A 17,566-nucleotide genomic window follows, 5' to 3' on the forward strand; every position below is an offset into this window, starting at 1 on the left:
TGAAATGGGGTCTCCACAAGCCGTGGGACCGGGCAAGGCCCTTACCTTTGTGGAAACTCAGTTTCTGCCTGTGGGACGAGGGCTGAGCCGGGGAAGCCGGGAAGCTCCTGGGTGCTCCCACCCTTCCCACCGGAATAACAAACAACCACCAGGAATCAGAGCGGCGCTGGACAGCGGCACAGGAGGTAGGCCTCAGACATGGCCATGGGCTGAGCGTCCAAACGAGCAGCACGTGATTATTATTATTACTGTTATTGCCGCCTCCTCCAGCGGTTGTGTGCTCAGCGCTTCCTCCCCACCCTTCACAGGGTGACGGCGAGCAGACCTGGAATCTGACTCTCTGCCATCTATCTGCTTTTTCTGTGACCTCGTTGAACCACTAACCTGGGTCTCAGTTTCCTCATCTGTACAATGGGCACAAACATTATAACCTACCAGCTTTACTGGGCTTTCAGGAGGATTAAGGAGCTCTAAGGGGCTTTGCGAAGTCTGGAGACAAATTGAATCCTGCCATAACACAAGATGTTGCCTAAAATCTAGAAATAACTTTAAACAGAAATTACCAACACTTGGCCGGTGGTCCTTTGCTAATTGGCCATTCAGTTTGCATCAATATGGTAACTAGGGTTGGCCAGATAACCACTTTGAGAGGTCTCACGTTGGCATCGGGAGCTGGTGGGCTGGGTGGGGGCTGGGGGGGGGTGTACTGCCCAGGGATGATACAAGCTGGGGGGTGTCCTGAATTTCTAGCATCTGAGCGCCTCCTGCCCCAAGGACGCCAGGGGGGATGGGCGGAGTCTTGCTCCACCTGCAGGTGTTTCAGGGGATTGGGTGCAAACAGCCAGGGGATCAGGTGTAGCCCCGGGACCTCACCACTGCTGGGTCACTCCCAACCACCACCCGACCCTGTGTCCCTCTGAACCTTGCTCTCTGCCGGAGCGCCTGTACCTTGTAGCCCTGGATGTCTCCGTTCTGGCTTTCCGGCGGGGGTGGGTCCCACGTCACATCCAGCTGCGTGGCCGTGGCGCCGTGGACAGCCACGTTGCGGGGCACTGCCGTGGGCACTGGAGGGTGAGAGGGGTGGTGAGTGCGTGAGGGGACCTCGGGGAGGAGGAAGAGTAGGTGGGCTGGGGGCGGGGTGTGGTCCCCCAGCTCCCGTCTCTCCTCCTACTGGGCTTCCGGGGCGGGGCGTGGGAAAGGTGTGCTGGGGCTGGAAGGGCAGCGGCGCTCACCTGCCTCCCCGACGAAGACCTCGTGTGGGGGGCTGGAGGGCCCCTCGCCCGCAGTGTTGTACACACTCATGCGTATTTCGTAGCGCCGGTGCTTGTTCAGGTCTGGGGGTGAGAGTGGGGGAGGGGAGAGGCACACAGAGGTCACTGGCCCTGCAGTGGACGGGGGCGGCGTGGAGGGGGGCGGCTGCAGGGGGCGCTGTGATGACGCACCCCTGCGAGTCTGGACCCCTGAGTGCAGGTTCAGGAAAGAACAGGTAAGAGGTGGGGCAGCCGACACTGGGGAGAGGGATGCTCTGACTCATCCCTGGGAATCTGGACAGGGTGACACTGGGTGGCGTCCTGGCCAAGTGTGACCACCTTGGGCATTTTTGAGACCGAAAGGTGCACTGTTAACATTTATGCTGGGACAACAGGTGTGAACCAAAACTGTCCCAGAGGCGCCAGGTCACAGGTCACTCCTTCCCTGCCTGTCCTGGACACACTGGTCACTTCAGATGCTTCAAGTTCCCAGCTTCCCCCCGCCCCCAAGTCTCCATCAACCAGCTCTTAACGCGGGGGGCAGGGCCCAGCCCTAAAGAGAAAAGGCTCATTGGAGGCGAATCTGGGGCAAAGAAACTCTATGTTTTTGCTCAGTTGGGGTGCTTGGGGGGAGACGCTTAGACGGAAGCTGGGAGAGGGGAGCAGCTGCAGGAAAACAGGCCCCGACACCCTGGGTGGGAGTTGCCGTCCCTGCTGGGGGGTGGCTGACACGTTCCCCCAGTCTCCTCTGTGTTCCCCTCCACAGCTCCCCCTCCCCAGGTGGAAGCCCCAAGCACCCCGATAGCCCTGGCACTGCACCCGTGAGGGCTGTCGGTTCAGGAAGGACCTAGAGGCACAATTCAGTCAAACGCGTGCCATTAACGGGAGGCCCCCCTGGTCCAAAGCTCCGGGCCTCGGGGAGAACCGAATGTCCTCTGGGACGTTAGGAAAGAGCTAGGGCTCGGGGCACCAGGTGGGGACATTTCCTGGTCCCTGAGGGAAGACGGGGGCTCTGCTCACTCCAGGGTGGGCCTTGGCTTGAAAGACAGAGCTGAGCTGACAAGTGCCTCTGATGGGACGAGACAGAGCGGCAGCAACGTGGACGCCTGCCCGTGGACCCCCGGCCCCTACCGCGCACCTCCTCTCGCCATCCCCCGCCCCCCAGGAGGACGAGGCCTTAGCCATTTCCCTTTCTGTCCTGCACTGATGGACGGTGGCCTGGAGCAGACCTTCCCTGGCGACCCCCTGCTTTTCTGTGTATTTCAGGAAAGTCACGCGTGTGCAGGGGGTTCCCCTTCTTCAAGCAGCCTGAGGTGGGCGCACCACTCAGCTGTGGTCAGGCGTCCTCGGAGGCCCCTCTCCCCTCCCCGTGGAAGGCGGGGCCCGTCGGGGAGCTGCCGTGCAGGGGGACTTACTGTCCAGCTCGTACTGCGTGAGGCTGGGCCGGCTCAGGTCCCGCACGGAGTACAAGGCTACGGGGTTGGGGTGGGGTGGAGGGGGCCGGAGGGAGACAGCAGACAGAGGAGGTTAGTACACACGCCCCCCCGAGCCACACAGACCCCGATGAGGGGGGCGGGATGGGAACACGCATGCAGAGGGAAGGGCCCTCCAGATTCCTGAGTGAGGGGCCAGGGTGGGAGCGGGGATGGGGGGGGGAAGAGGCAGCTCCCAGGACAGTGCCATCCCGTCCTGGTGTGCACCTGCTGGAGGTCACAGGGCACAGGAGCCCCTGGGAGCCCAGCATCCCCAGATGGGGACAGCTCTGGTCCCTTGTCTAAGGCTGAGTTCCTGCCATGATAGAGTGGTGTCGTTAACTTCCTCATATGAACCAGAAAGCATTTTACTACCAGGAAATATGACTGTATTATCCACAGGCCTATAAAATCACAACGACCAGCACGTCTGCCAAAAAATAAAACAAAATAACGCAAGCTGCTGTATCAGCGCTTTCTGAGGTTCTCTATTAATTTTCCTCGGCTACGTGTTCAATCATCTTGTCTGTTAATACCTGCTAGGAGACACGGTGCAGAGGGTTTACGAGAAGGATGGGAGGAAAATCAAAACGCAGAGGATCTTAAACTGTTCCTGTTCTCCCAGTGTCTCTGGCTTGGTGCCACCACCCACCTGGGGACCAAATCCTCCAGACCCCTCCCCGTCCCACCGGCCCCCCTCTCCCCAGCTTGAATCAGTGCGCGTGTGTGTGGTGGGGCTCAGAGCACAACATCTCCCAAACAGGCCCTCGACTGCATCTCACGCCGGCCGCCCTGGCACCAACCTCATGCTCTTGCCTCCGTCATTGTATTCGCCTCGAACTGGGGCAACTGCTTCTGGACCCCATCACCGGCCATGGCCCTCAAGACCCCAAAGTAACCATCCTAACCCAGAAGTACAACGTGTCATTCCTTTGCTTGTGTGTGACTCTCTGGGATTTTTACTTGGCTTCTTGAATTTTTTCCTTCCTGCTGCAGAGGCAGGCTGGATTCCGGGGACCCCAGGGCAGAATGGTCATCTCCCTGAGGAACCAGAGGGGGCCAGACTGCTGCCCTTGGGACATGACCAGGCTTTGCTTTGGGTCCTTCCCACCTCAGGCCCTTTGCACATGCCAGGATCCACCCTCCCCCACCAACCTTCTCTGGACTGGTTGACCTGGAATCATCCATCAGTGTCGGCACCACAGCCACCCCCAGGGAAGCCTTTTCTGACACCTGCTTTAGGACCTCCTGGAATATGTGCTTCACAGAGGCCATGCCGACGGTCTTAGATTACCTATAGCAGGCTTTTCTTCTCCAGCGCCTGGCTCCTCCCCCAGCCTGCAAGCTGTCTGAGAGGGCAGGGACCTTGTCTGTCGTGTTCACTGGTGTCCCCCCCGGTGTCTGGAGCATAGAAGGTGCTCAATAAACATGCATTTGGGGACTGAATGGGATGGGATGAGAGGCACACACAGGGGAGGGCGCCAGGGTTTCGGGTTAGTGTGATTCCAGGATGCTGAGAGCTTCACGCCCCCGCCCGCCCCCGACTCCCTCCACTGTCACTCACAGGTGAGCTCTGCCCACTTGGCCCCCGGGTTGTTGATGCCACGCAGCGTGAAGCCCCTCAGACCCTCGTAGAGCAGCTCCCGGTACCGGATCCGGAAGCCCAGGAGGATGCCGTTGATCTTGTCTTCTGATGGTGGCTGCAGGGAAGGGAGTGGGGGTGGGGCCGGCCGGGCTGGACCATGGCTGGGCATCCCCTTCCACTCCGCCCCTGCCTCCCTCCCCATCCTGCGTCCTGCAGCCACAGAGCACTGTGTCTTAACCGGGAAAAGGAATCAAAGTGGCATTGAGCATTCTTAATTTACGAAGCATTTCCAACGAGGTTACTCCATCCCTGTAGCATTCCCTGGGAGGCAGGGCAGGGCGGGAATCACCATGCCATCCCCACTGAACAGAGAGGAAAGTGAGGCTCAGAGACGGTGAGGAACTTGCCCAAGGTCACACAGCATCATGGGGGCCCTGAGCATGACTCTGGACGCAGAACCGTCTCAAAGAGTTGTTCCTTGTCTAGAAACTTCCTCACATGATCACGTGCCCTGGCCAGGATTTCCTGGAGTTTCCCGGGAATTAGGGAGAGTCCTCGCCCTGCTTTTCAGCAAGAACGAGGGCGGCGTGTCTTCGTGCGCTGCCCCTCTCTGCCTTGATCGTTTTCCTCTTTGCTTCCTGCTCCCGTCCTCAGACGAGTTGGAGAACAGGCTTCTGGAGAAGGTGGAAACTACTTTATTTATTTACTTTTGGCTGTGTTGGGTGTTCGTTGCTGTGCGCGGGCTTTCTCTAGCTGCGGCGAGCGGGGGCCACTCTTCGTTGCGGTGCACGGGCTTCTCATTGCGGTGGCTTCTCTTTGTTGCGGAGCACGGGCTCTAGGTGCATGGGCTCAGTAGCTGTGGCACGCAGGCTCTAGAGCACAGGCTTGGTAGTTGCGGCGCACGGGCTTAGCTGCTCCGTGGCCTGTGGGATCTTCCCGGACCAGGGCTCCAACCTGGTGTCCCCTGCATTGGCAGGTGGATTCTTAACCACTGTGCCACCAGGGAAGTCCCAGAAACTACTTAGTTATGACGCCTCTTCTAAAAAACCTGCTAAAATGGTTCAGCCTTTTATTAGCTCCTTAACTGTATTCCTGGCTGCAGCTGGTGCTTCCCTGCCCCCTTCATCACGATGGCCCCGATCTGCTCCAGCCTTGGTTGGCTCCCCGCTGCACTAGGTCATTTTCACTTAAGGGACGGTCCTTCTCAGGTGGGGCCTTGAGCTGTGGGAGGGGTCGGGGGGGGTCCCTTCTGTTTTCTCTTCAAGGGCTTTCCCTCCAGGGGGGCTGCAGGTGGGCAAAGGTTGGCACCTGCCCCTCTAATCCTGAGAAACGGAGACAGGAGTTCAGGGCTTTGGGGCCTCCGTGGGTGACCCGCTGAGCCCCGGGACTGGGCTTCAGGGGCTGGGGAGGGTCCTAAAGGCACCCACGGGCAGCTGGGTCTCTGAGATGCGTCCCGGGTCTTCCTCAGGCCGTGAAGGGATGAGCAGGTGGTTGGCGGAGGAGAGGTGGGAGGCTGGTTCTTTGTACCTGGATGATGGGTTCCTGCTCACGGTGACAGGACCGAAGCCCAGCCTGGGTGCAGGTGAGGCAGGCACACCTGAGATTGGTCTCTGTCGGGAATCCCTTCACTCAGAGCGGGGCTGGGGTTCACAGAGACGCTGGAGGCCCTGACAGCCCCCCAGCCCTTCTCTGTGCAAGGATTCTGCTGACGTAAGGGCACCTAACCTGGCTCTGCCACCTAGTAGCTGTGTGACCTGGGGCATTCTTGTCACCTCCCCGAGTCTGGGTCCTCATCCACAGAAGGGTATAGGGTAGGACCGTATTATCTGGAGGTGGAATGAAGGGTGTGTATGTGTATGTGTACACACGTGTGTGTGCGTGCGTGTGCGTGTCTACGCATGTGGGTGCCGTGTTCCAGCCCTGCGGGGGCTATTGTCTTTCTGGTCCCAGCACAGGGTGTGTCTGAGTCCTCGTGGGAGACGGGCCTCTCCCCGCCTGCCCGGCCGTACCTGCCATCGGATCAGCACGGAGGTGGTGGTGTGCGGTGTCACCGAGACAATTGTGGGTGCTTCATCAGGGGCTGGGGGGAGAGGCGGACAGGTGAGCTCTGGGGGTGGGTGGGACTTAGGCCCCCTGGGAGCCATGGGACCAGATTCTGCAGACACTGGTCCCACTTAAGCCCCTCCTCATGCCCACCGCCCCAAGTTCTGTACAACAAAGAGCCAGCGTAAAGTGGGAGAGGGGCCGGGACCTTGACCCCAGCCCAAACCCAAGGGCCCCGATCCCCTCCTCTCTGCGCCCAGTGCCACAGGCCTCCCCACTCCCACTGAGGTTTCCTGGGGTCGGCCATGAGCGTCGAGGACAGAGAAGAAACACACGAGGATGCCAGGCTGGCTGTGGGTCCTGAGCCCATGGCAAAGGCCCCTCTGGCCCAAACCTCCTCAGGACTCTGCCTGGGGAGCCAGACCAAGGGCCCAGCAGGCCCAGTGCCCCACCCATCTTTGGAGGCTCCTCCCCCAGAAGAGAATGCCCAGTGCCCAGCAAGTGCCCAGGGGACCAAGAGAAAGAGACCCCAGTGGAGGGCACTGACCGGCCTGCAGGGTGGTCAGTGGTTCCGACTCCTTGCTGAACTCACTGTCCCCGATGTCATTGGTGGCCTTCACTCGGAACTTGTAGGACGTGAAGGGCTTGAGCCTGTGTAGGGGAATCGGGTTTGATGAACAGAGGTGCCCCCTAACGGCCCTGCCCCGCCGCCTCTGCTTCCCGTCTCCCCAGGGCAGCCCCAGCAGCTGTGGGTCCATCACACAGACAGGAACGTGGAGGTTCAGAAGGACGGTCTGCTACACAGGCAACAAGCTCGGGCCAGGCCCTGGGGTGCCCTAGACCAGGCCAGCTCAGGGTGTGGCCTCACCTTGGCCGCAGCTGGATGCCAAAGGTCCCCAAGTGGAAACGTCCACATATCCCCTATCTCAGAGGGGCCTGTAGGTAGGAAAGCTCCAGTAACTTCCCCTCAGAGCTGACACCTCCCCCAAAGGCTGCCAGCCCTCTCTTGCATTTAGTGAATTCAGGACGGGCTGAGGGTCTCAGGAGTTAACCAGCACTTCATCTCGATAAGCCTCATTTCCTCTGCAGGCAAACAGCTTCCTTTCTGATTTATTGAGGGTGGGAGGGGGAGTGAGGAGAAACGTCTTGCTCAAAACTCTCGGTCTCATCAACTGGAATGTTAAAAATACATCCCGGGCTTCCCTGGTGGCACAGTGGCTGGGAGTCCGCCTGCCGATGCAGGGGACGCGGGTTCGCGCCCCGATCAGGGAGGATCCTACATGCCGCGGAGCGGCTGGGCCCGTGAGCCATGGCCACTGAGCCTGCGCGTCCGGAGCCTGTGCTCTGCGACGGGAGAGGCCACAACAGTGAGAGGCCCGCGTACCACAAAAAAAACCAAAAAACAAAAAACCCCACATCCCACTAGGAATTAAATTGAAGGCAGAACTTTGGAGCGAAGCTCCACCCCCCTATTAAGGATGGAGAGGGAGGCTCCGCCTGGCTGGAGAAATCCAGCTAATGAAGGATGGCGAGCCTTTCACGGAGGGGGCTTCTAGGCTCCAGAAATAGATAATAAGAGGCAGCCCTAACAAGGCTCCAGAGAGGGTGGGGAGGGAGGTTAGGACAGAGCTGGAGGGGATGAGCGTGGATGCGGAGAGGCCCAGGGGGATGCGGGCTGTGGAAGCGATCTGGGGGTGGGCGGGGTCTGGGCTGGGAGGGGCGGAGCGGAGATGCTGGCGGACACACGGGAGGGGGGGGGGCGGGCCCTCACCTGTCCACAACGAAGGCAGAGGCGTTGTGGCTCACAGAGGCTGAGTGCAGGGCCCACCTGCCGCTGGGCAGCTCGCGGGTCTGGATGGTGTAGTAGCGCACGGGGGACAGCCCGTCGCTCCCGGGCTCCCAGGACAGGAGCACGCTGCGTGCCTTCACGTTCTCCTGCTGCACCACGGGCTTGCTGGGGGGCTGCGGGCGGTCTGGAGGGGGTGGATCGGGGAGGAGCAGGTGAGGCCACGGCGGAGATGGGGGTGCACTTTCTCGGCCCCCGGGAGCACTGATGGCCCCCATCCCATCCCATTTCTGCACGCAGGTCCCAACAGTCAGCACCGTGGCTCCTGGCCAGCGAGTGTCCCTGGGCTACTCGAGGTCCAGGTGCCTGGGAATTTACACCCCCTGAGGGCAGCCCCAGCACAGGGCTGACAGTGAGGTGATGTGAACGCCCCAGTTCCTTTGCCCCGGTCTGCACGGTGCTGAGATGGGACCCACGCTGTCCCCAGTGGGGTGGGGCTGAGCCCACATCTCCCTCGGTGGGACTCGGCTTTGTCCCCCGCGAGGGCTTGGCCTCTGCTCACTTCCCCACGCCCCATGGCGGGATTCTTGGTCTCAGCACTCTGGCTCTTGGGTGGATGAGTCTTTATTGCGGGACCTATCCTGTGCGTTGCAGGATGTGTAGCGGCACCCCGGCCTCTACCCTCCAGATGCCAGGGGCGCTTCCTTTCCACCTGTGACACCCAGACTCTGCTCAGTATCCCGGGGTGGAGGCAAGGGCACCCTGGCTGAGAAGCACTGTCCTCCTGGTTTTTCCTGGGAACACTGTCTAATAAATCACGCTCACAGGGATCTGGGGCTCAGGCCTGCTTCTGGGGAACCCAACTTTGAGCGAGAAGCCGGCTCAGGGAGGCAGGGCGACGGCAGCCAGGGCTCTAGGCTGCAGTCCCATCCTCCACCCAACTGGACACGGTCTCCTCTTGAGAAGGAGGGGAGAGAGGAAGGAAGCTGGTCTCACCGGCTCGCCCTTTAGAAAATCTGGGCAGGGCAGGACCCTGGGGAGGGGAACTCCCAGATCAGCTCTGGAAGTCTGCTGGAGCCCTTGCTGACCTTGGCCTCAGAGATTTGAGCCCACTTTCCATTCTGGACCAGGGCAAGAGACTCACAACTAGCCCACTCCCAGCTGTGCACGAGGAGATGGTGTGAGCTCCCGGGCCGGCTGCGGGTGCCCCCCCCCCGAGGCCCCCCAGGCCTCCCCAGTCCCGGTGGGCAGTCACCTCTCTTCTCCGTGGTCACCACCAAGGCCTCGGCGGCCTCTCCCCAGCCCTTGCGGGTCTGGGCCGTGATGCGGAACAGGTAGACGGACTCTGGCTTGAGGCCGGTGGCCGTGAACTGGCGGGCGCTGGGCACGAGCACCTCCACCGTGGCAGCGTTGGCCGTGGTGGCGTTGAGCCTGTGTGTGATCTGGTAGGCTGCGGGGAAGGAAGGAGACGGGCCGTGCTGGGAGGTGGGGCTGCGGGGGGCACGAGCAGGTGCTCTATGCAGCGTCTGCAACCCCCAGCCCAGCCCCCGACGAGGCAACTGAGGCTCAGGGAGGCCAGGCCACCTGCCAGGAATTGACCAAGCTGGAATTCCAGACCAGGTCTTTCTAAGCCCAAACGCCCTCCCCCCACCCCCCAACCCCCCAGCCCCATCGACTCTGTCTCCAGAGGCACAGCTTGCACAGGGGGCGGGCGCTGCACGATGCCAGGACTGAGCCCTGGACCGGCACAGGTGGTCCGATCCCCCGTTCTACAGGTGAGGGGCTGAGGCCATGGAGGGAAGCCGACTTGCTCAAGTTCACACAGCTGTTCATTTCAAGCCTATGAGTCTTCTCGTGTGTGTGTGTCTGCGTGTGTGTGTGTGTGTGTGTGTGCGCGTGTGTGTTAGTAGGAACCGTGACTATGAAATGATGCTTCCGAACTGTAGCATCCCTCCTGGGTGCCTCAGGCCTCGTTTCCCACCTGTGGGCGCGGCTGCGCTGAGCCAGCCCGTGCGCCCTCACCTGGCTACACTTAGGAACAGCGGCCGAGGGTCACCACATGGCCAGTGCCCTGGGGACCTGGGTCACGTGAGGCACAGAGCTGACCAATGGTCCCTAAGACACCTGAGCCCCAACCTTGCCCTCCGGCTGATAATCTTACAGGCTGAGATTTCCAGTAGGAGAAATTAGACTCACAACCATTCTTGAGGACATGTGGACACTTGTCCTGGGCTTAGCCTCTCTCCTGCCAAGACTGAACTGCCTCCTTTACACCTTATACCTCCTTCTTCCTGCAGCCAGGGCCCAGGAGGGGTACAGGCTTACCAAGAATGATGCCGTTGGGGGCGGCGGGGGGCTGCCAGATGAGCCGCACCGAGGTGGTCCTCACCTCTGGGAACAGGATGCCCATGGGTGGTCCCGGGACTGGAGGGGACAGAGGAGAAGCAGGGGACACTGCAGCTGCTGCTCAGCCCCTAGACCAGCCCGGCTCCGGCAGAGCAGCACGGCGGGGGGCAGGGGAAGGGGTCACTCTGCTCGCTGAACTTCTGAGGAGTGTGTGTCTGTGCTTGGCACCGTGTCCTCACACAGGACGGGGAGATGCTATCAGTGAGGTTTATGCGTTACTTGGCAGGAACTAGACGGGGCCGAGGCTCCAGCTTTGGGGCAAATGAAAGTGCCAACCCCAAGCACACACCACTCCTCTTTCTGGACCTCACTCTGGGACCCGTGGATGTGGAGCTCCACCGCTCCTCTTTCTGGACCTCACTCTGGGACCCGTGGACCTGGAGCTCCACCACTCCTCTTTCTGGGACCCGTGGACCTGGAGCTCCACCGCTCCTCTCTCTGGGCCTCACTCTGGAACCCGCGGGCCTGGAGCTCCACCGCTCCTCTTTCTGGACCTCGCTCTGGGACCCGCGGGCCTGGAGCTCCACCGCTCCTCTTTCTGGGACCCGCGGGCCTGGAGCTCCACCGCTCCTCTTTCTGGACCTCACTCTGGGACCCGCGGGCCTGGGGCTCCACCGCTCCTCTATCTGGGCCTCACTCTGGGACCCGTGGATCCGGAGCTCCCTGCCCAAACAGCCCCAGGCATGCTTCCCTTCTACAGGGGCCTGGAACCACCCCCCTGAGGGTGTAGACTTGTCCCTCTGGACTGAGGGATGGCCAAGGGGCAGGTGTTTTGGGCAAATGGATGGAAACTGAATGATATGGGCCAGAGGAGATGGGGGCAGGGCGGAAACAACAGGGTGGCAGAGTCGGGGGACGGCTGGGGGGGGGCAGCTCTTCCCAGGCTGCCTCGATCTAATTCGGAATGCCAAGAAATCTGAGATTTCTAAACTTGAACTGGGCCTTCCAGGTCATTAGGAGGGTATATCTGTCAAGGCAGGAGGGTAGAACATATTTAATTTAACAGATCATTAGCTTCATTTATCACTTTAGAACACAGAGACATATGGTGTTTGGGCTTCGCTTTGCACTCTCGTCCCGACCCCACAAGTGTTTTTGGTGAGCAGTATGTGAGGATGTGTGTGGGGAGGAGAAAGGGGGGCACAGGACCTGTCAGCTCAGCCTCCGATGGGGAGTTTTGCTGCAGAGATGAATGCCTGGAGCCCGGCAGGCGTCACTCGTTTGCTAACAGGACCCGTAGGCTTGTGTAAAGGAAAAAATCAAGCCTTTCGCTTGCACAGACCTGCACTCGGAGAGAGCCTGCCCCAGGTGACCAAGAAATCAAAGCGGGTACAAATCCTCTTTTCTGTTCACCTGTCCCGGAGAGACTGGATCAGATGCCAGCCTGCCCTTGCATTGTCATTTCTTCCTTAGGGATGCGCAGTTTGTAATTAGCATCCCTTGCAGTGGGGTTGGTGGCCCTCAGTGACCTGCTTCCCCCAGCAGAAGCCTGAGGCCACGGTTCCCTTTGGGGCAGAGAGAGACCTCAGAGGGGCGGGGCAGGGCTGGGCAGGGTAGGGGTGGACAAAGGCAGCTCTCAGCCTTCCCCAGGCTCCCAGGGATGGAAACGTACCGTCATCCAGCGTCCGCTCCAGGATGGCAGGATGGCTGGGGCTGCCGTCCCCGATGCGCGTGAAGGCTAGCACCTGCACCTCGTACAGCACGTATTTGCCCAGGCCTGTGAGCTGGGCGCTGCGTGACGCGTTCCCTTCCACCAGCCAGAACCGGGGCTGGGAGTCTGAGTCCTTCTCCTTATACAGCACCTGTTGGAGCCCAGAGCAGGGGTGAGGGCCTCCGGCCTGGGTCTGGTCCCGCCAGAACCTCTCCTATCTCCTCTCCAGGAGCCAGGTGGGTGAGGATGAGTGGGTGGACCTGGGGCTCCCTGGAGGGGCTTGGTTCCCAGGTTACACAAGCCTAGTGCTCGGGGAGGGAGGGGGACACAAAGATGCAGTCAGCCATGGAGCTGGAAGGTTCCTTAGAGAGCATCCAGCTGAGGAAACAGGCCCAGAGAGGGGGCGTGACTTGCCCAAGGTCACACAGCCAGTAGTGGCAGAGATGGGATGTTAAGCTATGTCTCCTGACTTCCAGGCTGGGGCGGTAGGTGCAGCTTTGGGAGGAATTCTAGAAGATAATGGAAATTGAAGCTGGGCCCATCGGGGCTGAGACTGAGGCTTGGGGCACCCAGTGTGGCCTCCCGGGGGAGGTAGAGCTGCCCCAAGGACCTCAGGCCTTCATGGGAAGCTTCCCCACCCCCAAGGGAGGACTCCTTGGTTGTCATGGTGACCAACGGATGCCGCCAGCAGATCCCCCGTGTCCACTGTAGAAGGCAGAGTCCTGGGCCCCAGGGGGTCACGAGGACAGGGAAGTGGGTGCAGGGGCTCCAGCCCCCTCCCGTGCTCGGATCTGGGACTCACCTTGTAGCCCAGCACCAGCCCGTTGCGGTCGGCCTCTGGGACTTCGCTCCAGCGAACCAGCATGCTGCTGGAGGTGGTGGCCAGCACAGACACGTTGGTGGGGCCCGAGGACGGCACTGGGGGAGAAAGGAGCGGAGAGAAGCAGCTCACGACCCAGAGCGGACCCGACAGTGGAGGGGGTGGACTGGGGTCTGAGGAAGGAAACGGGGCACGGTCCCCAAATAGCAAATTATTCTGCGACGATGATGCCTTTGGCTCCGGAGTGTCGCAGATGCTGCTTCTGGCTTCAGATCAGCCTCCCCGTTATCCCCCCTCAGACTAACGTTAGGATGAGGCTGCATTTCCTGCCGGCGTAGCAGCCAGGGGTGGGGGAGGGGCTAGGGTGGGAAAGCAGCTGTCATTTAAAGGGCGTTAGGAAAAAGCCACAGAGCTACACGCCACACGCGGCTGGATGAGAGCTGCCTGTAGGCCGGGAGCACATATTCTGTGGGTGTCCCCTTGCCAGGCCCCTATGAGCCGCTGCTGCTTCTGGAATGTTCTGAGAGCTCACCCAACCCGTACCCTCTCCCCACCCCCCCCACCTCCATCTTGGGGTCTCACAGGCACTGCTGGGTGTCAGGGTTAAAAGTGGGGACACAGAGGCGGGAAGCCCCTCCTGGGAACCTCTGGAGGCAGTGCTGGGAAAATCAGGTTCCGGAAGGCGCGGCCACGCACACACGGTGCCCTGCGGGACGCTGAGCAAAAGGAGCCCAGGACATTTTCGCACAACAGCTCCAGCCTCTGAGCCCCTAGCAGGCCCTGAGGGCAGAGAGACAAGGGTGGGGGGCATCCCCAGGCCCCAGGGCGGTGAAGCAGTGGGGTAGCTGGCATGAGGGCGCAGTACCTGACTCCCGGGTCCTGCCCAACACCGTCTGGCTCCAGGGCCCGCTCCCGATGGCGTTGAAGGCCTGCACCTGGACGCGGTACTCCGTCCACTCCTCCAGGTCTTCGATGGTGTACTCCCGTTCCACGCGGTCCTGGACCACGTGGCTCAGTGTCTTGCCGTGGCCGTCCGCCCGGCTGTACTTGATCTTGTAGCCCACCGACTCGGGGTTCCCGTTGTATTCCATCTCTGGGAGAGGCTGCGGGAGGGCAGGGGTGGGAAAAGCAGCTGTGAGGCCAGGCCCACCTAGCGTATGGAAGAACTGCCTGGCTCGAGCTGCCTCTTCCAGGCAGCCTTCGGGATTAGCCAGCCCACTGTCCAGCCCGTCAGCACCCATGTGAGGCGCTCTCACCCCTGGGTGTGGCTTAGTTGTGTAACTCTGTGCTTCTGACAGTCCCACCATCTCCCTGTCTCTCTACCCTGGGCTCAGAGGAGAGGCGGCATCCACTCTTCATTGTGCAGGTGACAAATTTATGACCCTGCCAGGGGAGTTGGCCCTGGTGAAGAGGCAGAAAGGCTGTCTGTCCCACACTCAGCACCTGTGGCAGTGGCTGTCTCTGCCACTTAACTCCCTCACTCAGCCTGCCAACATATACGTATTTAACTGCCTACGGCACGCCTGGTCTCAGGTTGTGTCTGCCCTTGGAGAAGCAAGCACGTGAAGGCAGCATCTCAGGCATGGGCGGAGCTCCAGTCACTGTCAGGAGGTCCTTCCATCCAGCACACCTCCGTCTCTCCCGCTGCAGTTTCAGCCTCCTCCTCTTTGTTTGAGTCTCAGTGAAGAGAAAAAAGACAGCTTCATCTCCTGAGCCTATGATTAGGCTGGTGGGGCTGTGGTCACCGGCTCAAGGTCATGCGGATGAACTTGGGCAGTGCTGATAAGCGGTGGAGGTCTTTGTACACTGGGGGCAGCCTGGGATCTGAAGCAGGTGTGAGCTGAGGGCCCAGCCTTCAGATTCTCCTCTGAAGGTGACAGGGCTGGAGCTGGGGCATCCTCAGCCCTCACCTGCCCGCATTCTGCTTCCCCAGAGGCTCCGACGAGCCCATGATCCACAGGCCCTGCACGTCCTGACCTACTTTCTCTGGCTGCTCGGCCTCTGCCTCACCGCCTACGTCCCCCGTCCCTCCTGCCAGCCCCCGCTCCTACAGACACTTAGTGAAGCAGACCAGAGACCATTAAGACAGCAATCGATGGGCCTGAGAGCTGGAGATGGGCCTCGAGCACATGCTCTCCTACCTGCTAAGGAAAGGCAACGGGCCATGCGCCATTAGGTGGGACCGGAGGGGCCCGGGGCCCCGCACAGTGCAACCCTGCCTTTTATTCCCCCTCCAGCTCCCACCCTACGTACCAGACTTTTTAGCCTTTTAGTATTTGGAAACCTTAAAGTGAGATGCAGAAGGGACGCGGGGAGCAGCCTGGAGGGGAGCAGAGCTGAGGTGAGAAGCGGGGGGTCGGGGAGGGGCGAACTGGGCCTGACAGCTCTGCCTGGTGCTGGGGCCAGCCGCCTGGGAGGGGCGTCGTCATTCATAACTAGCGCTCGTCTGGGCTGATGGCCATTAGCGCCTCCATCAGGCTTGTCCAGGCAAGCGAAAGGCAGCAATGACTTTCTGGTAAATCTCAGCCCACAGCTCGGGGTTTTGCAAGTTGAGTTTGGGGCAACTAGTAAGACATCTTTAGTGGAAGCAAAAAAGAGTTGCATGGCCGGAGGGGCCTGGTGAAGTGGAGGCAGGCAGCTCCCCCTGAAGCTATCATTCCTGGATTCTCTAAGGAGCCGGGCTGTTCGGTGCTGGCCCCACGTCTGCTTATCTAGGAATTCCTCTTGGGTTGCTGCTTTGTGGCGACCGTGCTGGGAAACGCGGTTCCAGGCGATGTCCTGGGGGAGAAATGCTCTCTCCTGTTTCCCAGAAGATGGGCTGGCTCAGGGGTTAGGGCGGCGGATTCTGGGGGCCAGACTCCCCGGGTTGGGATCCCGAGCCCTGCTGTTAACTAGGGGGTGTGGGGGGGGTCTTGGGCCAGTTATTCCACCTCTCTCTGCCTCAGTTTCCTCATCTGTAAAGTGGGGGCCAGGATCACTGTCACAGGCTCGTGGAGAGTGTTCAAGGTCCAACTCTGACAGCACTCAGAACCCAGCTTGGCAGGAGGAGAAGCCCTCTGCACGTATTACTAACTCGTGCAGGGTCACTGGGGTAATGACCCTCGATGTGGAACCCTGATCTGTGGGGACAGAGCCTAATGCCTCCCCGATCCCCCCCTCAACCTGAGAAGCAACCCCTCACTCTCTGACTTGGTGGGTGAGACAATCTACATCCGAAGCCCAGAACCACCCCGGGAGCTGTGTGACTGTGGGTGAATTCCTAACCTCTCGGAGCCTGTTTTCTTAGCTGTAAATTGGGAGAGTACCATGTCCTTTGCAGGATTACTGGGAGGATTAAATGGAAGAAAAATAATGTAAAGTGCTTGGCGTGTGGCAACGCTCAATGAACAGTATTTTCGAGCTTCTTTTCACGTGGGGCGTTTGTTCATTGGACTAAGACTGATGCTCAGAACAGAGGAGGGGCCTGGAGGGAATCCGGTGGACGCCTGCTTTGAGGCAGTGACACCTCTGCAGGGTGCTGAGGCCCGAGGAGACGTCCCACCCCCGCCGCTCTCGCGGGAGCCTCACCACCCAGCGGAGCCACAGGCTGGTCTCACTCGCTGTGCGCAGCGTCACGTTGGCCGGGGCCATGTCAGGGGGCGCCTGGAGGGTCTGGATCTTTCTGGAAGGCTGGCTGGGTGGGCTAGTGCCCACGATATTCACCTGGCGCACGCGGAAGCTGAGATGGGCGGAGAGGGGTGAGCAAAATGGTGAGGGCAGGACCCCAGGGCCAAAGCCCGTCCCAGGCCGGGCAGCCCCCGCCCCTTCCTAACCCACCTGTAGTAGGTGAAGGGGTTCAGGTCGGGCACCTCCATGGACCGGGCGTTGGGCTCGTTGGGGAGCTGGTGAATCAGCAGCCACTCCTCTCCCTCCCCGACCACGCCCACCTGAAAATGGAGACACCCTTAGACCTGGCCAGCCTGCCGGGCTGAGATGGGGGTGCTCTGAGCCCCAGCTCCCGGGAGGTATAGCCCGGCCCAGGGAAGGTCTTGACACAAACCCCAGGGCTCACCCGGAGGGCACCACAGGGGGCCCCCATCTTTCCAGGCCCTTAAACAAGACTTCAAGTGGGACCCCGAGCCCTCCTGCATCAGAATCTCACGGGCTGCTTATTATAAACCCACTCCTGGGCGCTGCCCTTGACCCAGCCAATCAGAATCCCCGGGGGTGGTGCCCAGGAGCCTGCATATCTATCAGCAGTAAGCTTCCCAGGTGATTCTCCCCAACACCCTGGCACGCTTCTTAAAACCCCAGCTAAATCAAAATCAGAATTTCTGGCGGTGGGACCCAGGTGCTGGAACTTCTGAACACTCCCCTGGTGCAGGCAAAGGTGAGACCCATGGGTGTAAAGGGCTGCAGGAAGCAGCTGGTTATTTCTCTAGACTAGCCAGTCACCACCCTGACCAGAGGAGGGGTGTGTGTGTGTGTGTGTGTGTGTGTGCGCGCACAGGTGAGGTGGAGGTGGAACTGTGGGCATTTCTGGTGTATCTGACCTTCTGATAGTTGCATGTGAA

At 60.5% G+C, this 17,566-nt stretch overlaps 1 protein-coding gene across 1 annotated transcript in view; it reads right to left on the reverse strand.

Moving 5' to 3' along the window:
- Positions 1–17,566, reverse strand: part of SDK2 (sidekick cell adhesion molecule 2) — a 258,172-nt gene that overhangs the window by 30,993 nt on the left and 209,613 nt on the right. Inside the window, exons 23-36 of the mRNA XM_082860149.1 lie at positions 16,830–16,939; positions 16,581–16,731; positions 13,879–14,116; positions 12,996–13,111; positions 12,155–12,344; positions 10,462–10,560; positions 9,392–9,586; positions 8,122–8,323; positions 6,898–7,001; positions 6,317–6,387; positions 4,287–4,422; positions 2,666–2,722; positions 1,233–1,334; positions 949–1,064 (exon numbers count right to left, since the gene is read on the reverse strand). Of these exons, the coding sequence (XP_082716275.1) occupies positions 949–1,064; positions 1,233–1,334; positions 2,666–2,722; positions 4,287–4,422; positions 6,317–6,387; positions 6,898–7,001; positions 8,122–8,323; positions 9,392–9,586; positions 10,462–10,560; positions 12,155–12,344; positions 12,996–13,111; positions 13,879–14,116; positions 16,581–16,731; positions 16,830–16,939 (1,887 nt within the window). The remainder of the gene's footprint in view (positions 1–948; positions 1,065–1,232; positions 1,335–2,665; positions 2,723–4,286; positions 4,423–6,316; positions 6,388–6,897; positions 7,002–8,121; positions 8,324–9,391; positions 9,587–10,461; positions 10,561–12,154; positions 12,345–12,995; positions 13,112–13,878; positions 14,117–16,580; positions 16,732–16,829; positions 16,940–17,566) is intronic.

The sequence above is a fragment of the Leucopleurus acutus genome (assembly GCF_964270905.1).
Source record: "Leucopleurus acutus genome assembly, chromosome: 19".
Classification (NCBI taxonomy): domain Eukaryota; kingdom Metazoa; phylum Chordata; class Mammalia; order Artiodactyla; family Delphinidae; genus Leucopleurus; species Leucopleurus acutus.